The sequence below is a fragment of the Bufo bufo genome, chromosome 1 (genome assembly GCF_905171765.1).
Source record: "Bufo bufo chromosome 1, aBufBuf1.1, whole genome shotgun sequence".
Lineage (NCBI taxonomy): Eukaryota > Metazoa > Chordata > Amphibia > Anura > Bufonidae > Bufo > Bufo bufo.
In genome coordinates this window covers 753,250,928-753,275,473 of record NC_053389.1, presented here as the reverse complement: position 1 = coordinate 753,275,473, position 24,546 = coordinate 753,250,928, and the positions used below count along the sequence as shown (strand labels likewise).

General features: G+C 47.6%; 1 protein-coding gene across 4 annotated transcripts in view; it reads left to right on the top strand.

Annotated features, from left to right (window-relative positions):
• The first annotated feature begins 1,415 nt into the window (after positions 1-1,415).
• Positions 1,416-24,546, top strand: part of KANSL3 (KAT8 regulatory NSL complex subunit 3) — an 81,011-nt gene continuing 57,880 nt past the window's right edge. For all 4 annotated transcript variants that reach the window (XM_040414481.1, XM_040414480.1, XM_040414482.1 and 1 more), the window contains exons 1-7: positions 1,416-1,555; positions 20,681-20,939; positions 22,299-22,469; positions 23,202-23,292; positions 23,377-23,562; positions 23,654-23,785; positions 23,876-23,992. In XM_040414481.1, coding sequence (XP_040270415.1) covers positions 20,725-20,939; positions 22,299-22,469; positions 23,202-23,292; positions 23,377-23,562; positions 23,654-23,785; positions 23,876-23,992 — 912 coding nt within the window. In that variant the 5' untranslated portion in view covers positions 1,416-1,555; positions 20,681-20,724. The remainder of the gene's footprint in view (positions 1,556-20,680; positions 20,940-22,298; positions 22,470-23,201; positions 23,293-23,376; positions 23,563-23,653; positions 23,786-23,875; positions 23,993-24,546) is intronic.

Here is a 24,546-nt window from a genome sequence, read left to right as displayed (position 1 = left end):
GCCCCTTTCAGACAAGCGAGTGTTATGCCTTCAGACTCAGCAGCAGCACCCGCCTGACCTCCGTGCACCGCCGGGGTCACATAGCATTATATTGATTTATGATGCTATGTAACCCTTAGAGGTCTGGAATGTATTGGATAACACTGACATAATGCTGTCAGTGTATCCAATACATTCTAGAACTGTAAGGCCCCTTTCACGACGAGCGTGACGGATTAGGTACGAAGGCGTTCAGTGAAACTCGAACCATTTTGCAAGCAAGTTCAGTCAGTTTTGTCTGCAATTGTGTTTAGTTCAGGGTTTTTTTTATGCGTTTTTTTCACGCGCGTGATAATAAACTGAAGGTTTACAAACAACATCTCTTAGCAACCATCAGTGAAAAACGCATCGCACCCGCACTTGCTTCCGGATGCAATGCGTTTTTCACGCAGACCTATTCACTTCTATGGAGCCAGGGCTGCGTGAAAAACGCATAATACAGAACATGCTGCGTTTTTCACGCAACACAAAACTGATGCGTAAAAAAAAAAAAAAAAAACGGTCTTGTACACAGACCCATTGAAATGAATGGGTCAGGATTCAGTGCGGGTGCTATGCGTTCACTGTCTCGCATTGCTACCCGCGCAGAAGACTCGCTCGTGTGAAAGGGGCCTAAGGGTCCATTCACATGACCATATTGCTTGTCCGCATCCGTTTTGCTGAACAGGTGCGTCACCCATTTATATTCAATGGGGGCCGCAAAAGAAGGCGGACAGAACACTGTGTGCTGCCCCTATCCGTAGTTCCATTCTGCATCCCGGAGAAAAAAAACAGACCATGTCCTATTCTAGTCCGCAATCGCAGACAATAGGCACTTTCTATAATAGGCTGGTATCCGTGTTTTGCGGATTCGCAATTTGCGTACCTCAAAACAGACGTGTGAGTGTACCCCCTAGCAGGCTCGGACTGGCCCACAGGGGTACAGGGGAATCCCCCTATGGGCCCCTAGTCTCCCACCCCCTGCACGAGTGGCATATAATACAGTAGACTTACTGGACGTCATACATATATTCAATGTACAGCACCTCAACCAGCCTATGTTCATATAAAAAACTTGTTAGATTATTTATTATATTTGAATGTATCTGTATGGTGGGCCCTAGGTACCCCAGTCCGACACTGCCCCCTAGTCTCCTGAGCTCTAGTACCCTAGATATATTTAACACGTAAATTCAAATGTGACATTTTTGGGGGGGCTTTCAAATTATAATGTGACAGGTGGTTAATAAGAAAAAAAAAAAATCCTCGTATTCATCACCTGCGTTTCTGAAGACGCATACTACACAGGAGCTGATAGTCTGACCAGGACCGCACACCCCAGTACACTGACGCCAAACTGTAGGGGAAGCTCCTGCCTTCATAATCCCCGCCTCCACCATCGTGACGTCAGACGCACGTCTCTGCCCTGAGGACGTCCATACGCTCTAACGACGCACCGGGGGCCGCAGCCACCGGGAGGAGACCGAGAAGCCGCCTCTGGGAGGAGTAGGCGGGGCTGAAACATGAGGTGGAGAAGGTGAGCGCGTACTAGTGATCGAGCGGGAGACGAGGGGAGTGGCCGCGGGCGGTGTGCTCTCCGGGATAAAGCCCATCTGTGGCCGGGTTGTGTCGGTGGTTGTATACGCCGCAGCCCCGCCGACTGCGCTATACTGGGTACGGCCGCTATGTGGCGCTGTTGTTGTCCTGGTATTGTGTGGTCTGCAGCCATTGAGAATAAAGGCGGTGGAGTGTTGTTGTGGGGCCACATGGTGTGGGGCGCCCTCTTGTATGCAGCAGTACCTCTGAGTGACTTGTGGCAGAAGCAGCCCTCACTCTGTCTGAGACACAGGGTGACCCTGTTTTGTAAAGCGCTGTTCACATCTGTGAAGATACAAGGAGTTCTCTTAAGATGACCCCCATTTGTACAGAAGAAATAGCAGCAGTGTGAATATAGCCTTACGCCATATTCAGGCCCCTGTTGTAATTGGTGGGGGTCCCAGCGGCTGACCCCTGCTGATCTGATTATCCTCTATCTTGCGGGTAGGGAATACATTGGTGTAACCAGAATATCACCTCTGTGGAGGAGAGTAGCCTACTTACCTGCTGCTGCCGCTGGGCGCCGGCTCCTCTGGTCCGCTTCTTCTGGTCTGAGATTATAAACATCCAGTTTGACACGGGTCATGTGCCCCATGCGGCACATCACAGGGACATGTCACCGCTGCAGCAGCCATGTTACCCACGTCACACTGGATGTTGACTTGCGAGATCAGTGGTGGCGGGGGGGACCGAAAGAGGCCAGAACCCAGCGGTGGTGAGCAGCTATGTACTTTACGTTTCGGTCCATCAAAGGGTGAGGCCACATGTGGCAGGTCCTGCAGCTGATAAATCCACACCAAATCCTGTGGATTCTGCTCCAGATTTGCACACATTTGGTGCCCTGCATGGCTCTTGTGCAGACAACGTCTTAAAGGGGTATTCCCACTTCGCATTTTCATACTAAGGCTAGTTTCACACTTGCGGCAGGACGGATCCGACATGCGCGTTTAGCATGTCGGATCCGTCCTGTGGCTGTTCGCACGTGCCCCCGCTCCGTCCCCATTGACTATAATGGGGATGGGGGCGGAGCTCCGCGCAGAACGGCGGTGCACGGAGAAAAGCCGCCGGACTAAAAAACCTGACATGCAGTAATTTTAGTCCGGCGGCCTTAAGCCGTGCACCGCCGTGCTGCGCCGGAGCTCCGCCCCCATCCCCATTATAGTCAATGGGGACGGAGCGGCGGCCCGGGGGCACGGCGAAACAGCCGCAGGACGCATCCGACATGGTGAACAGCCTGTCGGATCCGTCCTGCCGCAAGTGTGAAAATACCCTTACCTGCTGCCAGCGCGCCGTCACTTCCTGGATTTTGGCTGGGGGTGGGCTTCATCTTGATTGAAGTCTTCTCCCGGCTGGGCCGCGCGCTGGACTGAATGCGCCATGGTGACTTATTCCTTGCCAGTATAGTACAGAGTCGGCGTGCACGGCTCTGTACTATTCTGGCCAGGAAGAAGTCACCATCGTGCGTGCAGGACAGCGAGCGGCCTGGCCCGGAGAAAAGAAAGTCTTCTGCGCAAGCGCGGCCATTGGGATTCCGGAGAAGAGCGGTGGCCGTAACCAGGGGAGACCGAAGGACAACAATGAGGTAAGTGGGGATGAATTTTCTCCTAAAAGGTGGGAATTGGTTAATCAAATATATTTTCAAAAATGATCACTGTCAAAATCATTAACAGATTTTAACAGTGATCATTATGATGGGATAACCCCTTTAAGATGGATTTAGGTGGGCCGATTGTCGGGAGGCGTTCCTTTACGACAGTCGGCTGCTCATTCAGTTACATTCATTGATCGCCTTCACTGTAGCAATTCCCTCGTCCTTCTACAGAATCATGGCTTCTGAGCAGCAGTTGCGCCCGCTGCATGTAAGCGGTGACAGAGGAAGCAATCTCCCACCCGCACCCCCGCAAATGGGATCGCACTGTGCCGATGTGTGTGTAGGTTAGCTGGGACTGGGTGTAGGCCCCAAGCCAGCCTCTAGTGTTCTCCTACTGGTCAGTATAGCACTGACATTAAAATGCAATTCACTATAGGTATAGTGCGCTGTAGTTTAAAAGCAATAGAGAGATTGCCTGGTAAAGTCCCCTTGTGGGACTATTAGGTCCCTTTCACACGGGCAAGATTTCCGCGCGGGTGCAATGCGTGAGGTGAACGCATTGCACCTGCACTGAATCCGGACTTATTCATTTCTATGGGGCTGTGCACATGAGCGGTGATTTTCACGCATCACTTGTGCATTGCGTGAAAATCGCAGCATGCTCCTCTTTGTGTGTTTTCCACGCAACGCAAGCCCCATAGAAGTAAATGGGGCTGTGTGAAAATCGCAAGCAAGTGCGGATGCGGTGTGATTTTTCACGCATGGTTGCTAGGAGATGATCGGGATGGGGACCCGATCATTATTATTTTCCCTTATAACATGGTTATAAGGGAAAATAATAGCATTCTTCATACAGAATGCTAAGTAAAATAGGGCTGGAGGGGTTAAAAAAAAATAAATATATAATAATTTAACTCACCTCATCCACTTGTTCGCGCAGCCGGCATCTCTTCTGTCTTCTTCTTTGCTGTCCAGGAGGAAAAGGACCTGTGGTGACGTCACTACGCTCATCACATGGTCCATCACATGATCCATTACCAGTGATGTCACCACAGGTCCTTTTGCTCAAAGAAGAAGGAAGAGAAGCCGGGCTGCGCGAACAAGTGGATGAGGTGAGTTAAAAAAAAATTGATATTTTTTTTTAACCCCTCCATCACTATTTTATTAAGCATTCTGTATGAAGAATGCTATTATTTTCCCTTATAATCATATTATAAGGGAAAATAATAAAAATCTACACAACACCGATCCCAAACCCTCTGTGAAGAAGTTAGGGTCTGGGTACCAAACATGCCGATTTTTCTCATAAGTGTGCAAAACACATTAAAATGCTTTGCACTTGCGGGGAAAAATCGCGCATGTTCCCGCAACGCCCGTGTGAACCCAGACTTAAGTGGTTAAAAAAAAAACAAAAAAACTTTCTAATGAAAATATGCTTTTCAATGAAAAAAATAGCAAAAATAAAATCTCTCCCATGTGTTTGGTATCGCCGTTTCCACAACTACCTGCACTACACAAATATCGTGTAAATTATCCACTACATTGAATTGCTAATTTATTCTTAGTCGCCACCGAAACAAACTTAATAACAAGCAATCAAAAAGTGTTATTTACCCCAAACTGATACGAATGGAAACTAAGGCTACTTTCACACCTGCGTTAGTTGCGGATCCGTCTGGTATCTGCACAGACGGATCCGCATCTATAATGCAAACGCTTAGATCCTTTCAGAACGGATCCGTTTGCATTACCATGAACAAAAAAAAAATAATCTTTTTTCCATAGCATCATCACGACGGCATGCAAGGAGATTGACCCCTGACCTCTGTAGGGGCAGGAACAGAGAAAGGTTAAATACCCTCCTCCCACCACCAACACCAGTGTTTCCTGTCCCTACAGAGGACAGGGCAGAGAAAGGTCTCCCTGTATGCAGGGAGATGAAGCTAAGGAAATGGAACCTGTTTATTTTTTATTTTTCTGTTACCTTTGGAAAAACGCCGCCATCCAGCATGGCGTCCCCCTGCCCTCCCGCGGTCCAAGTACTAACGCTGGGCAGGGGGTTCAGGGCCTATCTCGTCCTGGTTATTCCGGGGCCTGTTCCCTGGCGCAGACTCCCTCCTAGCCTACACGGGCGACAGCCGGGTGCGCGCCGGCGCATGGAGCGCATGTTTATGACGTCACGGCCGGCGACCCGGAAGTGACGTCGCGGCGGCAGCGTGGAGCCCAGTTTAAAACCAAGGCATGAACGCTGGTTACCGCCCGTGTCAAAACGCTCCCAGGATCGGTCCCCACTGGTGCGGAACCCTTGCATGCAGAGAGGACGATGTCGGCATCTGAGCGATCCCCTAGAGCTGAGCCACCGGCGCTGCTACCAACTGTGAGTCCCCTTCGGGGGTATTATATGTGCAGGTCAGGGAGTCTGTTGATCCCCCTCTCCTGCTGTAATAGGGGGAAGGGGAAAAAAGAGAGAGAGAAAGTTATTTCCAGCTGGCAGCTAGCTCGCTTCTGCTGACCCCCTCTTGGTCTCTCTCTCTCTCTCTCTCTCTCTCTCTCTCTCTCTCTAGTGGTCATACCCTGATGCCCTGCCTTCTCCTCTCTTTTAGGCTAAAGAAGCCCCGAAAAAAATCAAAAAAACACTCAAATGTATCTCCTGCAATAGCAGACTTCCTGACTACTACCCTAAAAAGTTGTGCAAGTCTTGTATTTCTAATATTGTACGGGATGAAGCACCCTCCTTAAAAGAGGAATTGAAAACCATGATTCAGGAAGAGATCCGTTCATCCCTGGCCCACCTGTCCACTAATCCCCCCGACTTGCCGCAACCTAAGAGGAAGCGGGCTAGGTCTCCATCCCCTTCGGACCTAGAAATTATGGCGGATGAAAGTGCCCACTCCGTTAGGTCATGGGAAGAGGGGGAGAGAGTCTCTGATACAGACTCAGTGGATGACGGTCGTAGATATTACTTTTCTACAGAAGAAATGTCCGACCTATTAAAGGCAGTAAGGTCGACCATGGGCGTGGAGGAAGTGCAACGTACCCATTCAGTACAAGAAGAAATGTTTGGGGGCCTAAGAGTCAAGAAAACTTGTGTGTTCCCCATTAACGAGAGTATTAGGGATATGGTCCTTGATGAGTGGGCAGATCCAGAAAGATGTCTGGGAGTCCCGGCTGCGTTCAAAAATAGGTTGCTTTTTGATCCAGAGGAATCTAAAATTTCAATGAAATTCCCAAGATCGATGTACAGGTGGCCAAAGTGAACAAGAAAACATCTCTCCCATTTGAAGATACCTCCCAACTTAAAGATTCAATGGATCGTAAAGCGGACAGTCTTCTCAGGAAATCCTGGGAGGCGTCCATGTTCAATATTAAAACCAATATTGCGGCTACCTCAGTCGTCCGATCCATGTATCTTTGGTTGGGAGAATTGGAAACTCATATTAAAGATAGAACATCTAGGGAACAAATTCTTAGTTCTCTCCCTCTTTTAAAATCCGCCACGGCCTTCCTGGCGGATGCCTCTGCCGAATCAGTCCGATTCTCTGCCAGAGACGCGGCACTTTCCAATGCAGCCAGAAGAGCCCTCTGGATGAAGTGCTGGTCGGGGGACAAGACGTCTAAATTGAAGCTCTGTTCCATACCCTTTTCTGGAGAATATGTGTTTGGCCCGGTGCTAGATAAGATTCTAGAGAAGGCCGCGGACAGAAAGAAGGGGTTTCCGGAAGATCGCCCCTCCAGACGCCGGTATCCTTTTCGCCCCTCCTCGGGTCAAGAAAAAAGCTACAGGGGGAAAGGGAAATCAGGACGTTGGAGCTATCCAAAAAGAGGAAGAGGCCAATCCTTCTCCCACCCAAAATCCTCCGATAAGCAATGACGTCGGGGTGGGGGGAAGACTCTCAAGATTCCTGGGGTCATGGGAATCCATCTCCCAGAACCCCTGGATTTCCAAGGTAGTCGGGGCAGGCTACTAAATAGAGTGGTCTTCAAGACCCCCAAACAAATTTTCACTGACACGGTTCCAAATGAACCTTTGGCAAGGAGTCCAGAAACTTCACTTAATGAATGTAATCTCACCGGTCCCGCCTCCAGAAAGAGGCAGGGGTTTCTATTCAACCCTATTTCTAATCAGGAAGAAAGAAGGCACTTTTCGGACTATCATAAACCTGAAACCACTAAACAGGTTCATCCGTTATCAGAAATTCAGGATGGAGACCCTAGCATCTACAATCCCTCTGCTAAGCAAAGACGTCTTCATGTGCACAATAGACCTACAAGATGCTTATTACCACATTCCCATTCACACCGACTCACAGAAGTTTCTCCGGTTTGCAATCCAGGATATATCAGGGAACGTCCATCACTACCAGTTCAGGGCCCTTCCCTTCGGGATTTCATCTGCGCCAAGAATATTTACCAAAGTAGTGGTAGAGATGGTCGCCTTTGCCCGAAGACAGGGACTTATGATAATCCCTTATTTGGACGATTTCCTTCTAGTCAGCGAAAGTCTCAGCCAAATCAGTTCGAACCTGAGGTTTTTTCTCTCCATCCTAGACGATCTGGGGTGGATCGTGAACAAAGGAAAGTCCGTCCTCACCCCCTCAAGGGAAGTTCGATTCTTAGGGATGATCCTAGACTCCCGAAAGCAAGCGGTATTCCTACCTCGAGACAAAATATCAGTTCTCCAACAAAAGATCAGGTCCTTTCAGAAAAGAAGATCTTGCTCTATCAGAGAGGCGATGAGTCTGCTGGGCCTGCTAACATCTTGTATTCCGGCAGTTCCCTGGTGTCAAATACACTTCAGACCCCTTTAGTCCTGGATCCTGAGTGTCTGGAACAAGTGCCAATCCTCTCTAGATCATCAAGTAAGTCCACCAACTCGGATTCTGCAGTCCCTAAATTGGTGGAAAGACCACGGAAACTTATCACGGGGAAATCCGTGGCAGAAGACTCCCCAGGTCCAGGTAATAACAGACGCAAGTCTGTCCGGCTGGGGTGCAAAGGTGGGGGATCGTATGTTCCAGGGCACTTGGCCAGATTCGATCAGATCCCAGTCATCGAACTTCAGGGAACTGAGAGCAGTCTGGGAGGTGTTAAAGGTAGCAGAGGAAATGTTGTCATCATCACATAAAAGTGCTGTCGGACAACACTACGGCCATTGCCTACCTCTCCCATCAAGGGGGAACACGGTCCGTAACCCTACAAGCACTGTCAACAAAAATCTTTGCTTGGGCGGAACAGAATGTGGCCTCGATATCGGCAGTTCATCTGAAGGGAATACTAAATCAGGAAGCAGATTTTCTCAGCCGCCACAGAATCGACCATACAGAATGGTCTCTAAGTCCAGAAATATTCGGGCTAGTAGTAAGGAAATGGGGGATGCCCGACGTGGATCTGTTTGCCACCAGGGCAAACTCAAAGGTGGAAACATTCTGTTCCCTAAACCCCAGGGACAGACCTCATGCCTTAGACGCCTTCGCCATTCGTTGGCATTGGAATCTGTGCTATGCCTTCCCTCCACTTCCTCTAATTCCGAAGGTGGTACAAAAAATTCTCCAGGACAAGGCCACGGTGATTGTGATCGCTCCCCTATGGCCAAAGAGAAGCTGGTTCTCATCCCTCCAAAAATTTTCCCTACAAGATCCATGGCTCCTTCCTGTGCGGGGAGATCTACTCCAGCAGGGTCAAGTTCTACACCCAAACCCGCAGTTTCTGAAATTGGCGGCTTGGATCCTGAGTCCCAAACCCTGAAGCTTCAGGGCCTGTCAGACGAAGTTATTGCTACTTTGAAAGCCTCCAGAAAGAAGGTAACGTCAGCAATTTACCTTAAGATCTGGAAACGTTTTTGTTCCTGGAGTGGGGACGAATCGCCACATTTGCGTAAACCCAACATCCAAAGAATACTGGATTTCCTACAGCAAGGTCTGGACCTGGGACTTAGACCCTCTACCTTGAGGGTCCAAATCTCAGCCCTAGGTTGTTTCTTTGACCAAGATATAGCCGGCCATCGTTGGATCAAAAGATTCATTAAGGCAGCGACGAGGCTCCGCCCAACGATCACCGCCCGTGTCCCTTCCTGGGATCTGAACGTCGTTCTTACAGGCCTTACTTTACCACCCTTTGAACCCATGTCTGACTGTCCAATAAAATTATGGTCCTTGAAAACGGCCTTCTTAATTGCGATAACTTCGGCCCGCAGAGTAGGGGAATTACAAGTCCTATCAATCAGGGAACCCTACCTCTGTATTCTAGATGATAGAATTATTCTCCGTCTGGATCCTGGATTTCTCCCCAAAGTCGTATCCAATTTTCATCGGAGCCAGGAAGTTACCCTACCTTCTTTTTGCCAGCACCCCTCTAATGACAAAGAATCAGCGTTTCACTCTCTGGACGTTAGACGGCCAGTCCTAAACTATATCACGGTGACGGGGAAGTTTAGGAAATCTGACAATCTACTAGTCCTTTTTGGAGGAAGATTTAAGGGCCAAAAAGCCTCCCGGTCCTCTATAGCTAGATGGCTCAAAGAAGCCATTAGTCTTTGTTACCAAATACAAAACCTTACATGTCCAGTCAACATTAGGGCCCATTCCACTCGGGCCATGTCTTCCTCTCAGGCGGAGAGAGCTGGGGCTTCTCTGGAGGAAATCTGTCGTGCTGCCACTTGGTCCAGCATTCATACATTTATAAAGCACTATCGCCTGGATCTTTCCAGATCTTCTGATCTGTCTTTCGGGCGGAAAGTCCTCCAGGCTGTAGCCCCCCCTTATCTGATATATTTTTTCTATCTCCTTGTATGCCGTCGTGATGATGCTATGGAAAAACCGGAATTAGTCTTACCGATAATTCTGTTTCCATGAGATCATCACGACGGCACGTTATTCCCTCCCTATGATTTAAATCGTTTTTGACCTAGTAGGTCTCTAGAAGGTATGGAGTAATACCTTTTTTTTTTTTTCACTGTTTTCCACCACCGGGTTGCTCTGTGTGATTTTGGAAACACTGGTGTTGGTGGTGGGAGAAGGGTATTTAACCTTTCTCTGTTCCTGCCCCTACAGAGGTCAGGGGTCAATCTCCTTGTATGCCGTCGTGATGATCTCATGGAAACAGAATTACCGGTAAGACTAATTCCGGTTTTTGTTTTTTTTTCCATGATAATGCAAACGGATCCGTTTTGACTTTACATTAAAAGTCAATGGGGGACAGATCCGTTTGAAAATTGAGCCATATTGTGTCAACTTCAAACGGATCCGTCCCCATTGACTTACATTGTAAGTCTGGACGGATCCGTTTGCCTCCGCACGGCCAGGCGGACACCCGAATGCTGCAAGCTGCGTTCAGGTGTCCGCCTGCTGAGCGGAACGGAGGCTGAACGCTGGCAGACTGATGCATTCTGAGCAGATCCGCATCCACTCAGAATGCATTAGGGCTGGACGGATCCGTTCGGGGCCGCTTGTGAGAGCCTTCAAACGGAACTCACAAGCGGAGCCCCGAACGCTAGTGTGAAAGTAGCCTAAGTCGTCCTGCAAAAATCAAGCCCTCACAACTCCATAGAAAGAAGGATAAAAAAAAAAGTTAGGAGTCTTGGGATGCAGAGATGCAAAAAGATTTTCTTCTTTTTGGAAAAAAATTGTGTTTTATAGTTTTTTTTTATGTTTTACTACTTTTGTGCAATATGTATTTGGTATCGCTGTAATCTCACTGACCCAGAGAATAAAGATATTATTTATGCCGCTAAATAAATACTGCAAAATTTATAACGTAAAAGCTCAGTGACGGTATTGATGTTTTTTCCATCTTCCTCCCAGTCAGAGTTAGGCTACTTTCACACTTGCGTTCGGGTGTCCGCTCCTGAGCTCCGTTTGAAGGCTCTCACAAGCGGCCCCGAACGGATCCGTCCAGCCCTAATGCATTCTGAGTGGATGCGGATCCGCTCAGAATGCATCAGTCTGGCTCCGTTTGTCCTCCGCTCCGCTCAGCAGGCGGACCCCTGAACGCAGCTTGCAGCGTTCGGGTGTCCGCCTGGCCGTGCGGAGGCAAACGGATCCGTCCAGACTTACAATGTAAGTCAATGGGGACATATCCGTTTGAATTTGACACTATATGGCTCAATTTTCAAACGGATCCGTCCCCCATTGACTTTCAATGTAAAGTCAAAACGGATCCGTTTGCATTATCATGAACAAACAAAAAATATATATATATATATATATTTTTTTTTTGTTCATGGTAATGCAAACGGATCCGTTCTGAATGGATCTAAGCGTTTGCATTATAGGTGCGGATCCGTCTGTGCAGATACCAGACGGATCCGCACCTAACGCAGGTGTGAAAGTAGCCTAAATAATAATCAAAGTTATGTGGACCCCAAAATGCTGCCGTTAAAAACGACAACTTTTCCCACAAAAAAAACAGGCCCTCATCCGGCTATATACCGTAGACGAAAAAAAAAAAAAAAAAAGTAATAGGAAGAAAACGCTTGGTCAGTAAGGCCCAAAATAGGCTGGCCACTAAGGGGTTAAAATTGTCAAACATATAAACATGATTTAAACAATAGGTCATTTTCTGATGATATATTCCCTTTTAAAGGGTTTCTGTCACCTGAAAAATGAATATTAAGCTGGCGGCCCCCTACTGCCGGCCCCCTCTGCTGTGTAAGGGCTCTTTCACACCTGCGTTCTTTTCTTCCGGCATAGAGTTCCGTCGTCGGGGCTCTATGCCGGAAGAATCCTGATCAGGATTATCCTAATGCATTCTGAATGGAGAGAAATCCGTTCAGGATGTCTTCAGTTCCGGAACGGAACGTTTTTTGGCCGGAGAAAATACCGCAGCATGCTGCGCTTTTTGCTCCGGCCAAAAATCCGGAACACTTGCCGCAAGGCCGGATCCGGAATTAATGCCCATTGAAAGGCATTGATCCGGATCCGGCCTTAAGCTAAACGTCGTTTCGGCGCATTGCCGGAGCCGACATTTAGCTTTTTCAGAGTGGTTACCATGGCTGCCGGGACGCTAAAGTCCTGGCAGCCATGGTAAAGTGTAGCGGGGAGCGGGGGAGCAGTGTACTTACCGTCCGTGCGGCTCCCCGGGCGCTCCAGAGTGACGTCAGGGGCGCCCCAAGCTCATGGATCATGTGATCACATGGATCACGTCATCCATGCGCATGGGGCGCTCTGACGTCATTCTGGAGCGCCCGGGGAGCCGCACGGACTGTAAGTATACTGCTCCCCCGCTCCCCACTACTACTATGGCAACCAGGACTTTAATAGCGTCCTGGGTGCCATAGTAACACTGAACGCATTTGGAAGACGGTTCCGTCTTCAAATGCTTTCAGTACACTTGCGTTTTTCCGGATCCGGCGTGTAATTCCGGCAAGTGGAGTACACGCCGGATCCGGACAACGCAAGTGTGAAAGAGGCCTAAATCTCGCGCCGTTCGGTATTCAGCGCAGCCGCCGAGCGTCCTTCACTCACTGCGCCGAATACTGAACGGCGCGAGATTTACACGGCAGACGGGGCCGGCAGTAGGAGACCAACGCTGCCTGGCCCTGTCAATCTAGTGTAGCAGGGCGTGACCAGAGGTGGGAGAACGGAGCCTCTAGGAGCAGGGGCAACGCCCCTCTGCTCCTAGAGGCTAATTGTCATATTATAAAAGTTTGTTTTTCTCAATAATGGCTTCAGGCAGTGAGATGGCACTAATATAGTTATGTTCAGCTGACATTAGCACGTCGCTAATGTCCGCCAGCTTAATATAAATTTTTCAGGTGACAGAAGCCCTTTAAGGAGACCGGCTGCGTATAGAGACTTAGTGGAAATACAAAGTGGTATCTCAGAGTCTCACTAGCGCCACCTTTTGGAAGTGGCTCCATAAGAAGCAATGTCTGAACTTGTAATAAGCCTTGGAACATAACAAGGGAAAATAACCAAGCCCAATATCCGGCTGCAGACAGCTCATTAAGGTGTAAGGCCTCTTTCACATGGGCGATTTTTTTCGTGCGGGTGCAATGCGTGATGTGAGCGCATTGCACCCGCACTGAATCCGGACCCATTAATTTCTATGGGGCTGTGCACATGAGCGGTCATTTTCACGCATCACTTGTGCGTTGCGTGAAAATCGCAGCATGCTCTATATTGTGCGTTTTTCACGCAACGCAGGCCCCATAGAAGGGGCGCTGCGTGAAAATCGCAAGCATCCGCAAGCAAGTGCGGATGCGGTGCGATTTTCACGCGCGGTTGCTAGGAGACGATCGGGATGGAGACCCGATCATTATTATTTTATGGTAACATGGTTATAAGGGAAAATAATAGCATTCTGAATACAGAATGCATAGTACAATAGGGCTGGAGGGGTTAAAAAAAAATGTTTTAACTCACCTTAATCCACTTGTTCGCGCAGCCGGCATCTCTTCTGTCTTCTTCTTTGAGGAATAGGACTTTTTGATGACGGCACTGCGCTCATCACATGGTCCGTCACATGATCCATCACCATGGTAAAAAAGATCATGTGATGACATCATCAAAGGTCCTATTCCTCAAAGAAGACAGAAGAGATGCCGGCTGCGAGAACAAGTGGATTAAGCAGAGTTAAATTTTTATTTTATTTTTTTAACCCCTCCAGCCCTATTGTACTATGCATTCTGTATTCAGAATGCTATTATTTTCCCTTATAACCATGTTTTAAGGGAAAATAATACAATCTACACAACACTTAACCTAAACCTGAACTTCTGTGAAGAAGTTCGGGTCTGGGTACCAAACATGCCGATTTTTTTTTTTTTTCACGCGCGTGCAAAACGCATTACAATGATTTGCACCCGCGCAGAAAAAACGCAAACATGGAACGCAATCGCAGTGAAAACTGACTTGTTTTAGTGTCAAAATCGCACCATTTTCCCTGAACGCAACCGGCCCCAATCCGCAACGCCCGTGTGAAAGGGGCCTAACTCCCCCTCTTCCCCCCTCTTCAAGCTGCGTTTAAGCCATCTCACCAAAATCCTGTTCTGTATAGGGGACAAAAAACCCCAAACATCTGTCTGCGGATGGATATTTGGCCTGGCTCTTTAGCTTTGACGTGTGAGGTGGCACTTCTGAGATGGTCCTCTCTTTCTACAAGGGGATACCACACATTCAGTAGTGTCTGGCAGAAGCTTGTTCTCCCCATTGAAACAAACACTCATAGGCCTCACGCACACCACTGTTGTTCTGGTCCGCATCAGAGCCGCAGTTTTTGCGGCTTGGATGTGGACCCATTCACTTCAATGGTGCCGCAAAAGATGCGGACAGCACACCATGTGTTGTCCGCATCCGTTTCTCCGTTCCGTGGTCCGCCAAAAAAAATATAACCTGTCCTATTCTTGTCCGTTCTGCGGACAAGAATAGGCAGTTATATTAATGGCTGTCTGTGCCGTTCTGCAAATTGCGGTCGTGTGCATGCCGTATTCTGCATGTTTATGGGGTGGGATGCGGTGATCTCAGCCATTGTTGTGTGGGTGGGCTTTCAATCACAGGCACCGTCATCACTATGTAGCACACCCATAACCTGTTGGGGTCATCATGTCCCGGTACTTAAGGACACATGACCGGTACGTAATGTGTATTTCTGATCACCGCCGTGCGGCAGGCGGTGATCGGAACTGGGTGCCTGCTGAAATCAAACAGCAGGCACCCTGGGACAATGCCGACAACCCCCCCCCCCTCCCTTTCGTATCTGCGATCGCTGCAAACCGCAGGTCAACTTAGACCTGCGGTTTGCAGAGCTGTCGGAAGAAGTTTCTGATCCCTGCGGACCGCGGGGATCAGAAACTTCAAAATGACATACATTTTCATTTTTAACCCCCCCTTCCTGCAGCCCTCATTATCTGCCGGCGGGCTGTGCAGGGGGGGAGGTGCGGGCGGTGCTGGGCGGGCGATCATCCCGCCCGCCCCCTCTCATTTCCAGGATGGCCGAGCGGTTAGCAAGCAGAGTGTCAGCACATTGCTGACACTCTGCTTGAAACGGCTGACATCTGTGCTGTGACCATAGGGACCGCTGTATGGAAGGAGTTAACAGGGAGGGAGGTCCCTCCCTCTCCAATCGGGGGCTGCTGTGCCTTTTCAGCCCCCGATTCTTGACGGGATCACCATCACCCGCTGCTCTGTTGTGGCAGCGGGTGATGGTTACTGAGGATCGACTGATATTGATTTTTTAGGGCCGATACCGATAATTTGTCAACTTTCAGGCCGATAGCCGATAATTTATACCGATATTCTGGGTATTTTTATTTTTGAGAAAAAAATTTTTTTTTCCTACACAAATCTGCTGAAAATTAATGTTTATTGTTAACGTGTATTATTATTTTATTTTTTTTGTAAATCTTTTTCATTTATACTAACTTTTAGCCCCCTTAGGGACTAGAACCCTTGTCCTATTCACCCTGATAGAGATCTATCAGGGTGAATAGGATCTCACACTGTCCCTGCTGCTCTGTGCTTTGTGCACACAGCAGCAAGGTTACTGACTATGGCAGCCAGGGCTTTAATAGCGTCCTGGCTGCCATGGTAACCGATCGGAGCCCCAGGCTTACACTGCTGGGGCTCCGATCGGAGGAGCAGGGGAGAGGGGATCCTGTGGCCACTGCCACCAATGATTAATACTGGGGCGGGGCTTGGGTGGGGGGGCGCACTGCGCCACCAATGATTAATACTGGGGGGGGCGCACTGCGCCACCAATGAAGATACCTCTCTCATTCACATACAGGAGGCGGGAGCTGGCTGCAGAATCACATAGCCGGCTCCCGACCTCTATGAGCGGTAGCTGCGATCCGCAGCACCTAAGGGGTTAACTACCGCGGACCGCAGCTGCCGTTCATAGAGGTCGGGAGCCGGCTATGTGATTCTGCAGCCAGCTCCCGCCTCCTGTATATGAATTAATGAAAGACTCATCTTCATTGGTGGCGGAGCGGCCACAGCCCCTCCCCTCTTCTTGTCTTCTCCCCTCTCATTGGCGGCAGCGGCAGCAGCAGCACAGGGGGGAGGGAGACACTGCTTCCTTCTCCCCTGTGCTGCGGAGGGAACACAGAGAGCGCTGAGAGCAGCGCGTTCTGTGTTCCCATTACGTTATCGGTATATCGGCAAAATAGATGCCGATAACTGTCAAAATCCTCAATATTGGCCGATAATATCGGTCGAACCCTAATGGTTACCATGGCAACCGGACGCCTTCACAGGCTTCTGGCTGTCCATAGTGCTGATCAGACTTCTGCTAAAGGCTGAAGTCTGATCAGACTTTGTAAAGTGAAAATACAGAAAAATACAGACATCAGACCCACCGGATCTTCAAGAACCAAGTGGGTCAAAAAAATGTTAAAAAAAGTAAAAACAAAATGCACTACACATATTAGGTATTGCGGCGTCCGTAATAACCTGCTCTATAAAAATATCACATGACCTAACCCCTCAGGTGAATACCGTAACAAAAAAGAAAAACGGTGTAAAAAAAAAAGCTATTTTTTGTCACCTTACATCACAAAAAGTGTAATAGCAAGCGATCAAAAAGTCATACGCGCCCCAAAATAGTGCCAATCAAGCCATCATCTCATCCTGCAAAAATCATACCCTACCCAAGATAATCGCCCAAAAACTGAAAAAACTATGGCTCTCGGACTATGGAGACACTAAAACATGATTTTTTTTGTTTCGAAAATGAAGTAATTGTGTAAAACTTACATAAATAAATAAAAAGTAGACATATTAGGTATCGCCGCGTCCATAATAACCTGCTCTATAAAAATATCACATGATCTAACCTGTCAAATGAATGTTGTAAATAACAAAAAATAAAGACTGTGCCAAAACAGCTATTTCTTGTTACCTTGCCTCACAAAAAGTGTAATATAGAGCAATCAAAAATCATATGTACCCTAAACTAGTTCCAACAATACTGCCACCCTACCCCATAGTTTCTAAAATGGGGTCACTTTTTTGGGAGTTTCTACTCTAGGGGTGCATCAGGGGGGCTTCAAATGGGAGATGGTGTAAAAAAAAAACAGTCTAGCAAAATTTGCCTTCCAAAAACCGTATGGCATTCCTTTCCTTTTGCGTGTGCCCGTACAGTAGTTTACGACCACATATGGGGTGTTTCTGTAAACTACAGAATCAGGGCCAAAATTTTTGAGTTTTGTTTGGCTGGTAACCCTTGCTTTGTTACTGGAAAAAATGGATTCAAATGAAAAAATATGGCAAAAAAGTTTTGAATACCTTGAGGGGTGTAGTTTCTAGAATGGGGTCATTTTTGGGTGGTTTCTATTATGTAAGCCTCACAAAGTGACTTCAGACCTGAACTGGTCCTGAAAAAGTTTGTTTTAGAAATTTTCTGAAAAATTTCAAGATTTGCTTCTAAACATCTAAGCCTTGTAACGTCCCCAAAAAATTAAATGGCATTCCCAAAATGATCCAAACATGAAGTAGACATATGGGGAATGTAAATTAATAACTATTTTTGTTGGTATTACTATGTATTATAGAAGTGTCATGAAGTACAATATGTGTCGAAAAAAAAAAATCTCAGAATGGCCTGGATATGTAAAAGCGTTTTAAAGTTATTCACACATAAAGTGACACTGGTCAGATTTGCATGGGGTTACCTGTAAAAAATGTATTTTTTTTATGCTTCCCCAACCCTCCAATGTGACTAAGAACTTTAACTGTGATCATGTTAAAAATATTCCTCCCGGGCCAGCTCTCCGCTCCCTGGTGTAATTACGCTGCAGGCACTTTCTGGATTACAGGCCGTGCAATGTACAGTGTGTGATCTTAGTCCATTTACAACCCGCCATGTACGTGGCTTGCACCTGCACAGTCAAGCAGCCTCAGGCTCTGACTGATTACAGCGCCCTAGGCCAGGGCTCGACAAATCCCAGGTCGCCATGGCGACCAGGAATTTAGTCCTGGCGCTTGGGTATTTGTCAGCCCGTTTTCAAAGGTGCCCGGGCGATGGGTGCGGAGCTGCCGTTCTGTCCAGAGGCAGCACCGTTTAAACGGCTTCGTCACAGCACACAATAGCAGAGACGCTGGCAGCAGGGAGGGGAGGGACTCGGGAGGAGTGTAATCTGATCCTAGAGTGGAAGCTGCTTCTGCCAGCCCCTCCCCTCCCCGCCCACCAACCAATCAGAGCTCAGGCAATGCAAGCACTAGCAGCTCTGAGTCCGAGTCACTGACACAAGTACAGGAGGGAGTCTAAGTAAGAATGGAATGAGTCACAGGTTAAAAGAATCTAAAGATCCGATTAGTTAGTGACTCATTCGATTCTTTGAGTTAAAAGAACAGTCAGTCAGACTCTAGAACAGTTTACACTGAGGCTGTGGCTGATGCTTTTGTTGCAGCAGTGATAAGATTAAGGGACAGGAGCAGAGATGAGAGAAGTGACAGATGACACAGTTTAGATTACAGTTTGAATTAACCCTTTAGGATCAAATTGGCTTCTCAAGGAGATCTATGTTAAAGGCATCCCTTCTTCTGTCTCATTCAGTAGCTATAGAACTAAGGCCTCTTTCACACTTGCGTTGTTGGGATCCGGCATGCACTTCCGTTGCCGGAGGTGCCCGCCGGATCCGGAAAAACGCAAGTGTACTGAAAGCATTTGAAGACGGAACCGTCTTCCAAATGCTTTCAGTGTTACTATGGCACCCAGGACGCTATTAAAGTCCTGGTTGCCATAGTAGGAGCGGTGAGCGGGGGAGCAGTATACTTACCGTCCGTGCGGCTCCCGGGGCGCTCCAGACCCCGGGAGCCGCACGGACGGTAAGTATACTGCTCCCCGCTACACTTTACCATGGCTGCCAGGACTTTAGCGTCCCGGCAGCCATGGTAACCACTCTGAAAAAGCTAAATGTCGGGTCCGGCAATGCGCCGAAACGATGTTTAGCTTAAGGCCGGATCCGGATCAATGCCTTTCAATGGGCATTAATTCCGGATCCGGCCTTGCGGCAAGTGTTCCGGATTTTTGGCCGGAGCAAAAAGCGCAGCATGCTGCAGTATTTTCTCCGGCCAAAAAACGTTCCGTTCTGGAACTGAAGACATCCTGATGCATCCTGAACGGATTTCTCTCCATTCAGAATGCATTAGGATAAAACTGATCAGGATTCTTCCGGCATAGAGCCCCGACGACGGAACTCTATGCCGGAAGAAAAGAACGCAAGTGTGAAAGAGCCCTTAGGCTACTTTCACACTTGCGGCAGGATGGATCTGGCAGGCTGTTCACCCTGTCGGATCCGTCCTTCCGCTGTTTCGCCGGACCGCAGCTCTGTCCCCATTGACTATAATGGGGGCAGAGCTCTAGCGCAGCACGGCAGTGCATGGTAAAAGTACTGCATGTCCAACTTTTTAGTCCGGCGGCCTCTAACCGCGAACTGCCATGCTGCGCCGGAGCTCCACCCCCGTCCCCATTATAGTCAATAGGGTCGGGGGACGGAGCGGCGGTATATGTAACATGGTATACAGCATTATTGGGGGGGCTCTATGGAGAAGTGGGGGGGCACCTACTAGGGGCTTTATGACGCGGCTCCGCCTGGCTCCTAACTTTTTTAGCTGGCTCCTAGATTCCAAGGAAATTTGTCAAGCCCTGCCCTAGGCTGCCTGACTGCGCATGCACAACCCACATACATCGTGGGTTTGTAACCGGGCTACGGTCACATACTGAATGTATGACACGTGATCCAGGGAGTGCCCGCAGTGTAATTACACCAGGGAGCGCAGGCCCAGGAGGAGTAAGATTAGTCATATTGGGGGGGGGGGGGGGGGGTAACCATTATAAAATAAAAATGAGGATAACCCGATTAACATCAGAGTATGGAACCAAGAGGTTAACGAGTTGCACTCTGCCCGCCTTAGTAATGGGCGCACCATGCTGGCACTGGTTAGTATGGCTGTAATGATGAAATTCCAGGCTCTGCTCAGTAAGCACTGGAACCTAAATAACCTTGCACACGGCTGCATCTGTGTTTCCGTCCTATTGTGATGAGTTTGTAATGCGGGAACTATGATGGGATTCTGTAATACCGCATATGTCATACCACTGTTTTTGGTTAAGCCCCAATACCCAGGGCAAAGACCGAGAACAAACTGTTCACTCCTGATCATTGCCTGATTGTTTGCTGCGTTTATATCGGCACTTATCCCCACTGTTCGGAGATTAATGATTGCTACTGCGATCATTCATCCCCAAGTAGACTTGTTGTTGGCAGCACATCTCTTTTTACGAAGGCAAAGACAAATGACACGTAAATAATGGATCACCCAACAAAGGAGCGTTCTGCTTGTTTGTCAGATGATCGGCGGAGCTTTTATACTGGGCAGTATTTGGGAACAAGCATTCGTAACACTCCTGATAATTGGCCCAATATTCTGCCAGTCAGTGTGGAGATCCATCTTTATGTATGACACAAAATGCTAAGCACGTGTAGCTTATTCTCCTGTTAGAATACATTTTTAATTATTGCTTCTTTTGGAACAGGATTTAGCACTTTCTCCAGACCCCGAGTCTGTGGAGCAGGAACGATGACGCATCGGACAAGTGACCGAGACCTACAGTCCTCTGCTAGAAGAATGGGCACGTCTCTCCTTTTTCAGCTGTCAGTCCATGAGCGAGAGCTGGACCTGGTATTTCTGGACCACAGCTATGCAAAGCCTTGGAGCGCCCACCCAGATGCCAGTAATGCCCGTCCCACTCGAACCCTGTTCATTACTCCACGGAGACAACAAGAAAGTGCAGTGTAAGGGTTTATGTTACCTCTGTGATTTGTAATGGTCTGTTGCATACATAACCTACTGGGCTGCATTCGTATCAAATTTCTTTTACACATTGACCATATGTGTCAGGAATGATCACAAATTCAACCTGTGCAAAAACTTCTTCCTTTGGCGTACATAGTGTTCGTATGCGTCAGTGTTTTTTTTTTTTGTTTTGCTTCCCACCCCCCCCCCCCCCGTATTTAAAAGTGTAAAGAAAAAGTCATATTGGCCCAGATTTATTAATGTATCTGCACCAAAAATCTGTCTAAAGTGCCACCATGTTTTTTCAGCATGCTTCACTGGAAAGAGGCCGAACCTAATATGTGCCATTTTGCGCCGCACCAACCAATAGTTGGTATAGTGTCTATCCTTGCGCCAGATTTATCATCCAACATGAGCCCCTGTGATAGATTTGGTGCATGTCTAGACAGCCGGTCTAAGCTTACACCATCTATAGGATTAGTAAATCTGGCCATTGTGTACAGTGCAAGTCAGGGACATATGGTGGGCACATATACCAAGAGCCCTTGATTGTAAATGGGATTGTATGGCCACATTAGAGAGATGTGTACACACACACACACACACATGGCCAAAAGTTTTGAGACCGACACAGATTTTGGTTTTCACAAAGTTTGCTGCGTCAGTGTTTTTGGATCTTTTTGTCAGATGGTTCTATGGTATGCTGAGGTACAATTATAAGCATTTCATACGGTTTTTTTTTGTTTTTTTTTTACTTTTATTGATAAATCTTTTATATTGACAAATATCAGCTTCTGGGCCAAATCCTGACTGATGCCAACCTATTCATGCCTAATCAGTGCGTAGGGGTTTATCACAATTTCTTTGTTGGACTGACCACAGTTTCTTTATGGGATTGAGATCTGGGGAGTTTCCTGGCCATGGAACCAGAATTGAACAAAATTTGTTTTGTTCACCAAGCAGCTAAGTTATCCCATTTGCCTTGTGATATGGTGCTGCCTCGGGCTGGAAAAAGCATTGTCCATCACCGACTTACTCCTGGATGGTTGGGAGAAGTTGCTCTTGGAGGTTGTCTTGATATCGTTCTTTATTCTAATCCAAGGAAGTATGCTCGCTCCAACAACACTGCCTTAGATATAGAACGGTATAAAAACATCCCCCAAGAGCAACTTCTCCCAACCGTCCAGGAGTAATTTGGTGAACGGCAGTGCTTTTTCCAGCCTGATAGAGCAGATTGCTGCGCAAAGGTCCGATAAACTGGCGTATATCTGATAGTAAATGACCCCCACCAGTGAAAAGTAGTTCGGTCTTTTTCAGCTATTTTGAAATTCTTGCGTTAACGCTGAGTTCATTTCCAGTGAAGCAGATGTTCCCATTGATGTTGAGACCGTCTCTCCATCACCCATGCCTTTATATGACAACCAGAAGGCAAGAAGTGTTATGAATGAGTGTGAACGTCATGTGATTTTTGTACGCACGGACACTGAAGCTCCACCACCCCCTGATGACTGGGAAGATCACGTCAACAGGTGAGATTTTGTGTTCTTACTAAGTGGATTGAATGCAACTATAGTGTGTAACCACTTACTAATAAAGGCTGCATTCACACAACCGTGTAACGGCCGTATCCATGTTGCAGACCGCAAACCACAGACACTGGCCGTGTGCACCATGCATCGCGGCACAGACTGACTTCAAGGGGTCCACTGTCCCCAAGATGCGGCCAAAGATAGGGCATGTCCTATCTATCGTCGCACTGAGGCATGGTCCAGGAAGCACATGGAAGCCTTCCATGAACTTCCTGGTCCGTGAATCAGCGCCACAAAAGATAGGACATGTCCTGTCTTTGGCTGTGGATGTTGCCCAGTTTAAGTCAGTATGTGTGCCACGCGATGCACAGTACACACGGCCAGTGTCTGCGGTTTGCGATACGGCTTTCACACGTTTGTGTGAATGTGGCCAAAGGGATACAGTTCTCTGGGTTCAGACTGCTTAGCCTGGGTTCACATTACGTTTTTGCCCAACATTAAACATATGTTGGAGGGGAACAAGGATGGAGATATAGATAGATAGATTATATAAACAATGGAACTCTATGGTGACGGATTCCACTGTCTAGGTCAGCCATTTAACGTATATGTTAAACGTAAGAGAAAAATGTGATGTGAACCCTCCGCTTTATCCTAAGCGGCTAAACTTCAATTTACTGCAGAAGTGTAGTAAAATATTCTCGTGCATTTCCTGTCATGCTTTCTTTTCAGAATTGGCTGGACTACTTCCCAGAATAAACTTTTTAATAAGATTTTGAAAGCCCTACAAGCTGATCGTCTTGCTCGACTCGCTAATGATGGTGTAAGTATACTTTTTCAATCCTTAGATAAATACTACACTGTTAAGTGCTGAGTTGTATATTCATCAAGAGTTATTACTTTCCAGGCAGTCAATGAACCAGTCTTGAGGAGAATTGCGGTGGATAAGTGTGCCCGTCGTGTACGACAAGCTTTGGCCTCTGTAAGCTGGGATACCAAGTTGGTTCAATGGCTGCATACGACTCTTGTGGAAACCCTCAGCTTGTCGTTACTTGCTGCTTATCTGGATGCATTGCAGACGCTGAAAGGAAAGGTAACCCGTTAGTTTTCTGTATAGAATTGCATATAAAAATATCTCTATCTGCTTTTTTAAAATGCTGTTTTTTTTTCCTTATCCCCTGCAGATCCCTGCTCTTATTGACCGCATGCTCCTGGCGTCCACTGTGAGGGCAGGAGGCGCTAGCGCTGAAGCTTTATCTTTGCTGTTGAAGAGACCATGGGACCCAGCAGTTGGAGTGTTGTCTCATAACAAACCTGTAAGTTTATTTGCTGTAGAAGTGTTTCTTTGCTGTTGTTGACTTTTATGACATAATATACCGTCTGTATTTTCTCCCATTTCTGCATAGAGCAAGCTTCCAGGCTCCCCTCTCATCCTTATTGCCCCATCAGGACCCACAAACTCTATTTTCCCCACCTCGCGGCGGCACAGATTCTGGCAATCTCAGCTTTCTTGCTTGGCCAAGGTTAGTTTCTTTCACGTTTTAGTCTACTTTCACACTCGCGTTTTGGCTTTCCGGTTGTGAGATCCGTTCAGGGCTCTGACAAGCTGTCCAAAACTGATCAGTTTTGCCCTAACTGATTCAGTCTCCATTCCGCTTTGGAGACGGACAGCAAAATGCTGCTTGCAGCGTTTTGGTGTCCGTCTGACGAAACTGAGCCAAACGGATCCGTTCTGACACACAATGTAAGTCAATGGGGACAGATCCGTTTTCTATGACACCATAGAAAACTGATCCGTCCTCTATTGACTTTTAATGGTGTTCAAGACGGATCCGTCTTAGCTATGTTAAAGATAATACAAACGGATCCGTTCAGAACGGATGCAGACGGTTCCGTCCATGACGAATCTGCACAAAATGCGAGTGTGAAAGTAGTCTGTCTACATTGTCTTGTTAAGGATAATTTTTGTCTATGAGATTCGGATTTTAGTACTAACAATAAATCTGTTTGCTTTGTATGATAAGGACAGGAAAATGGGATTTTTCACTCTTAGATCCTTTTGTTGATCACTGTCAGG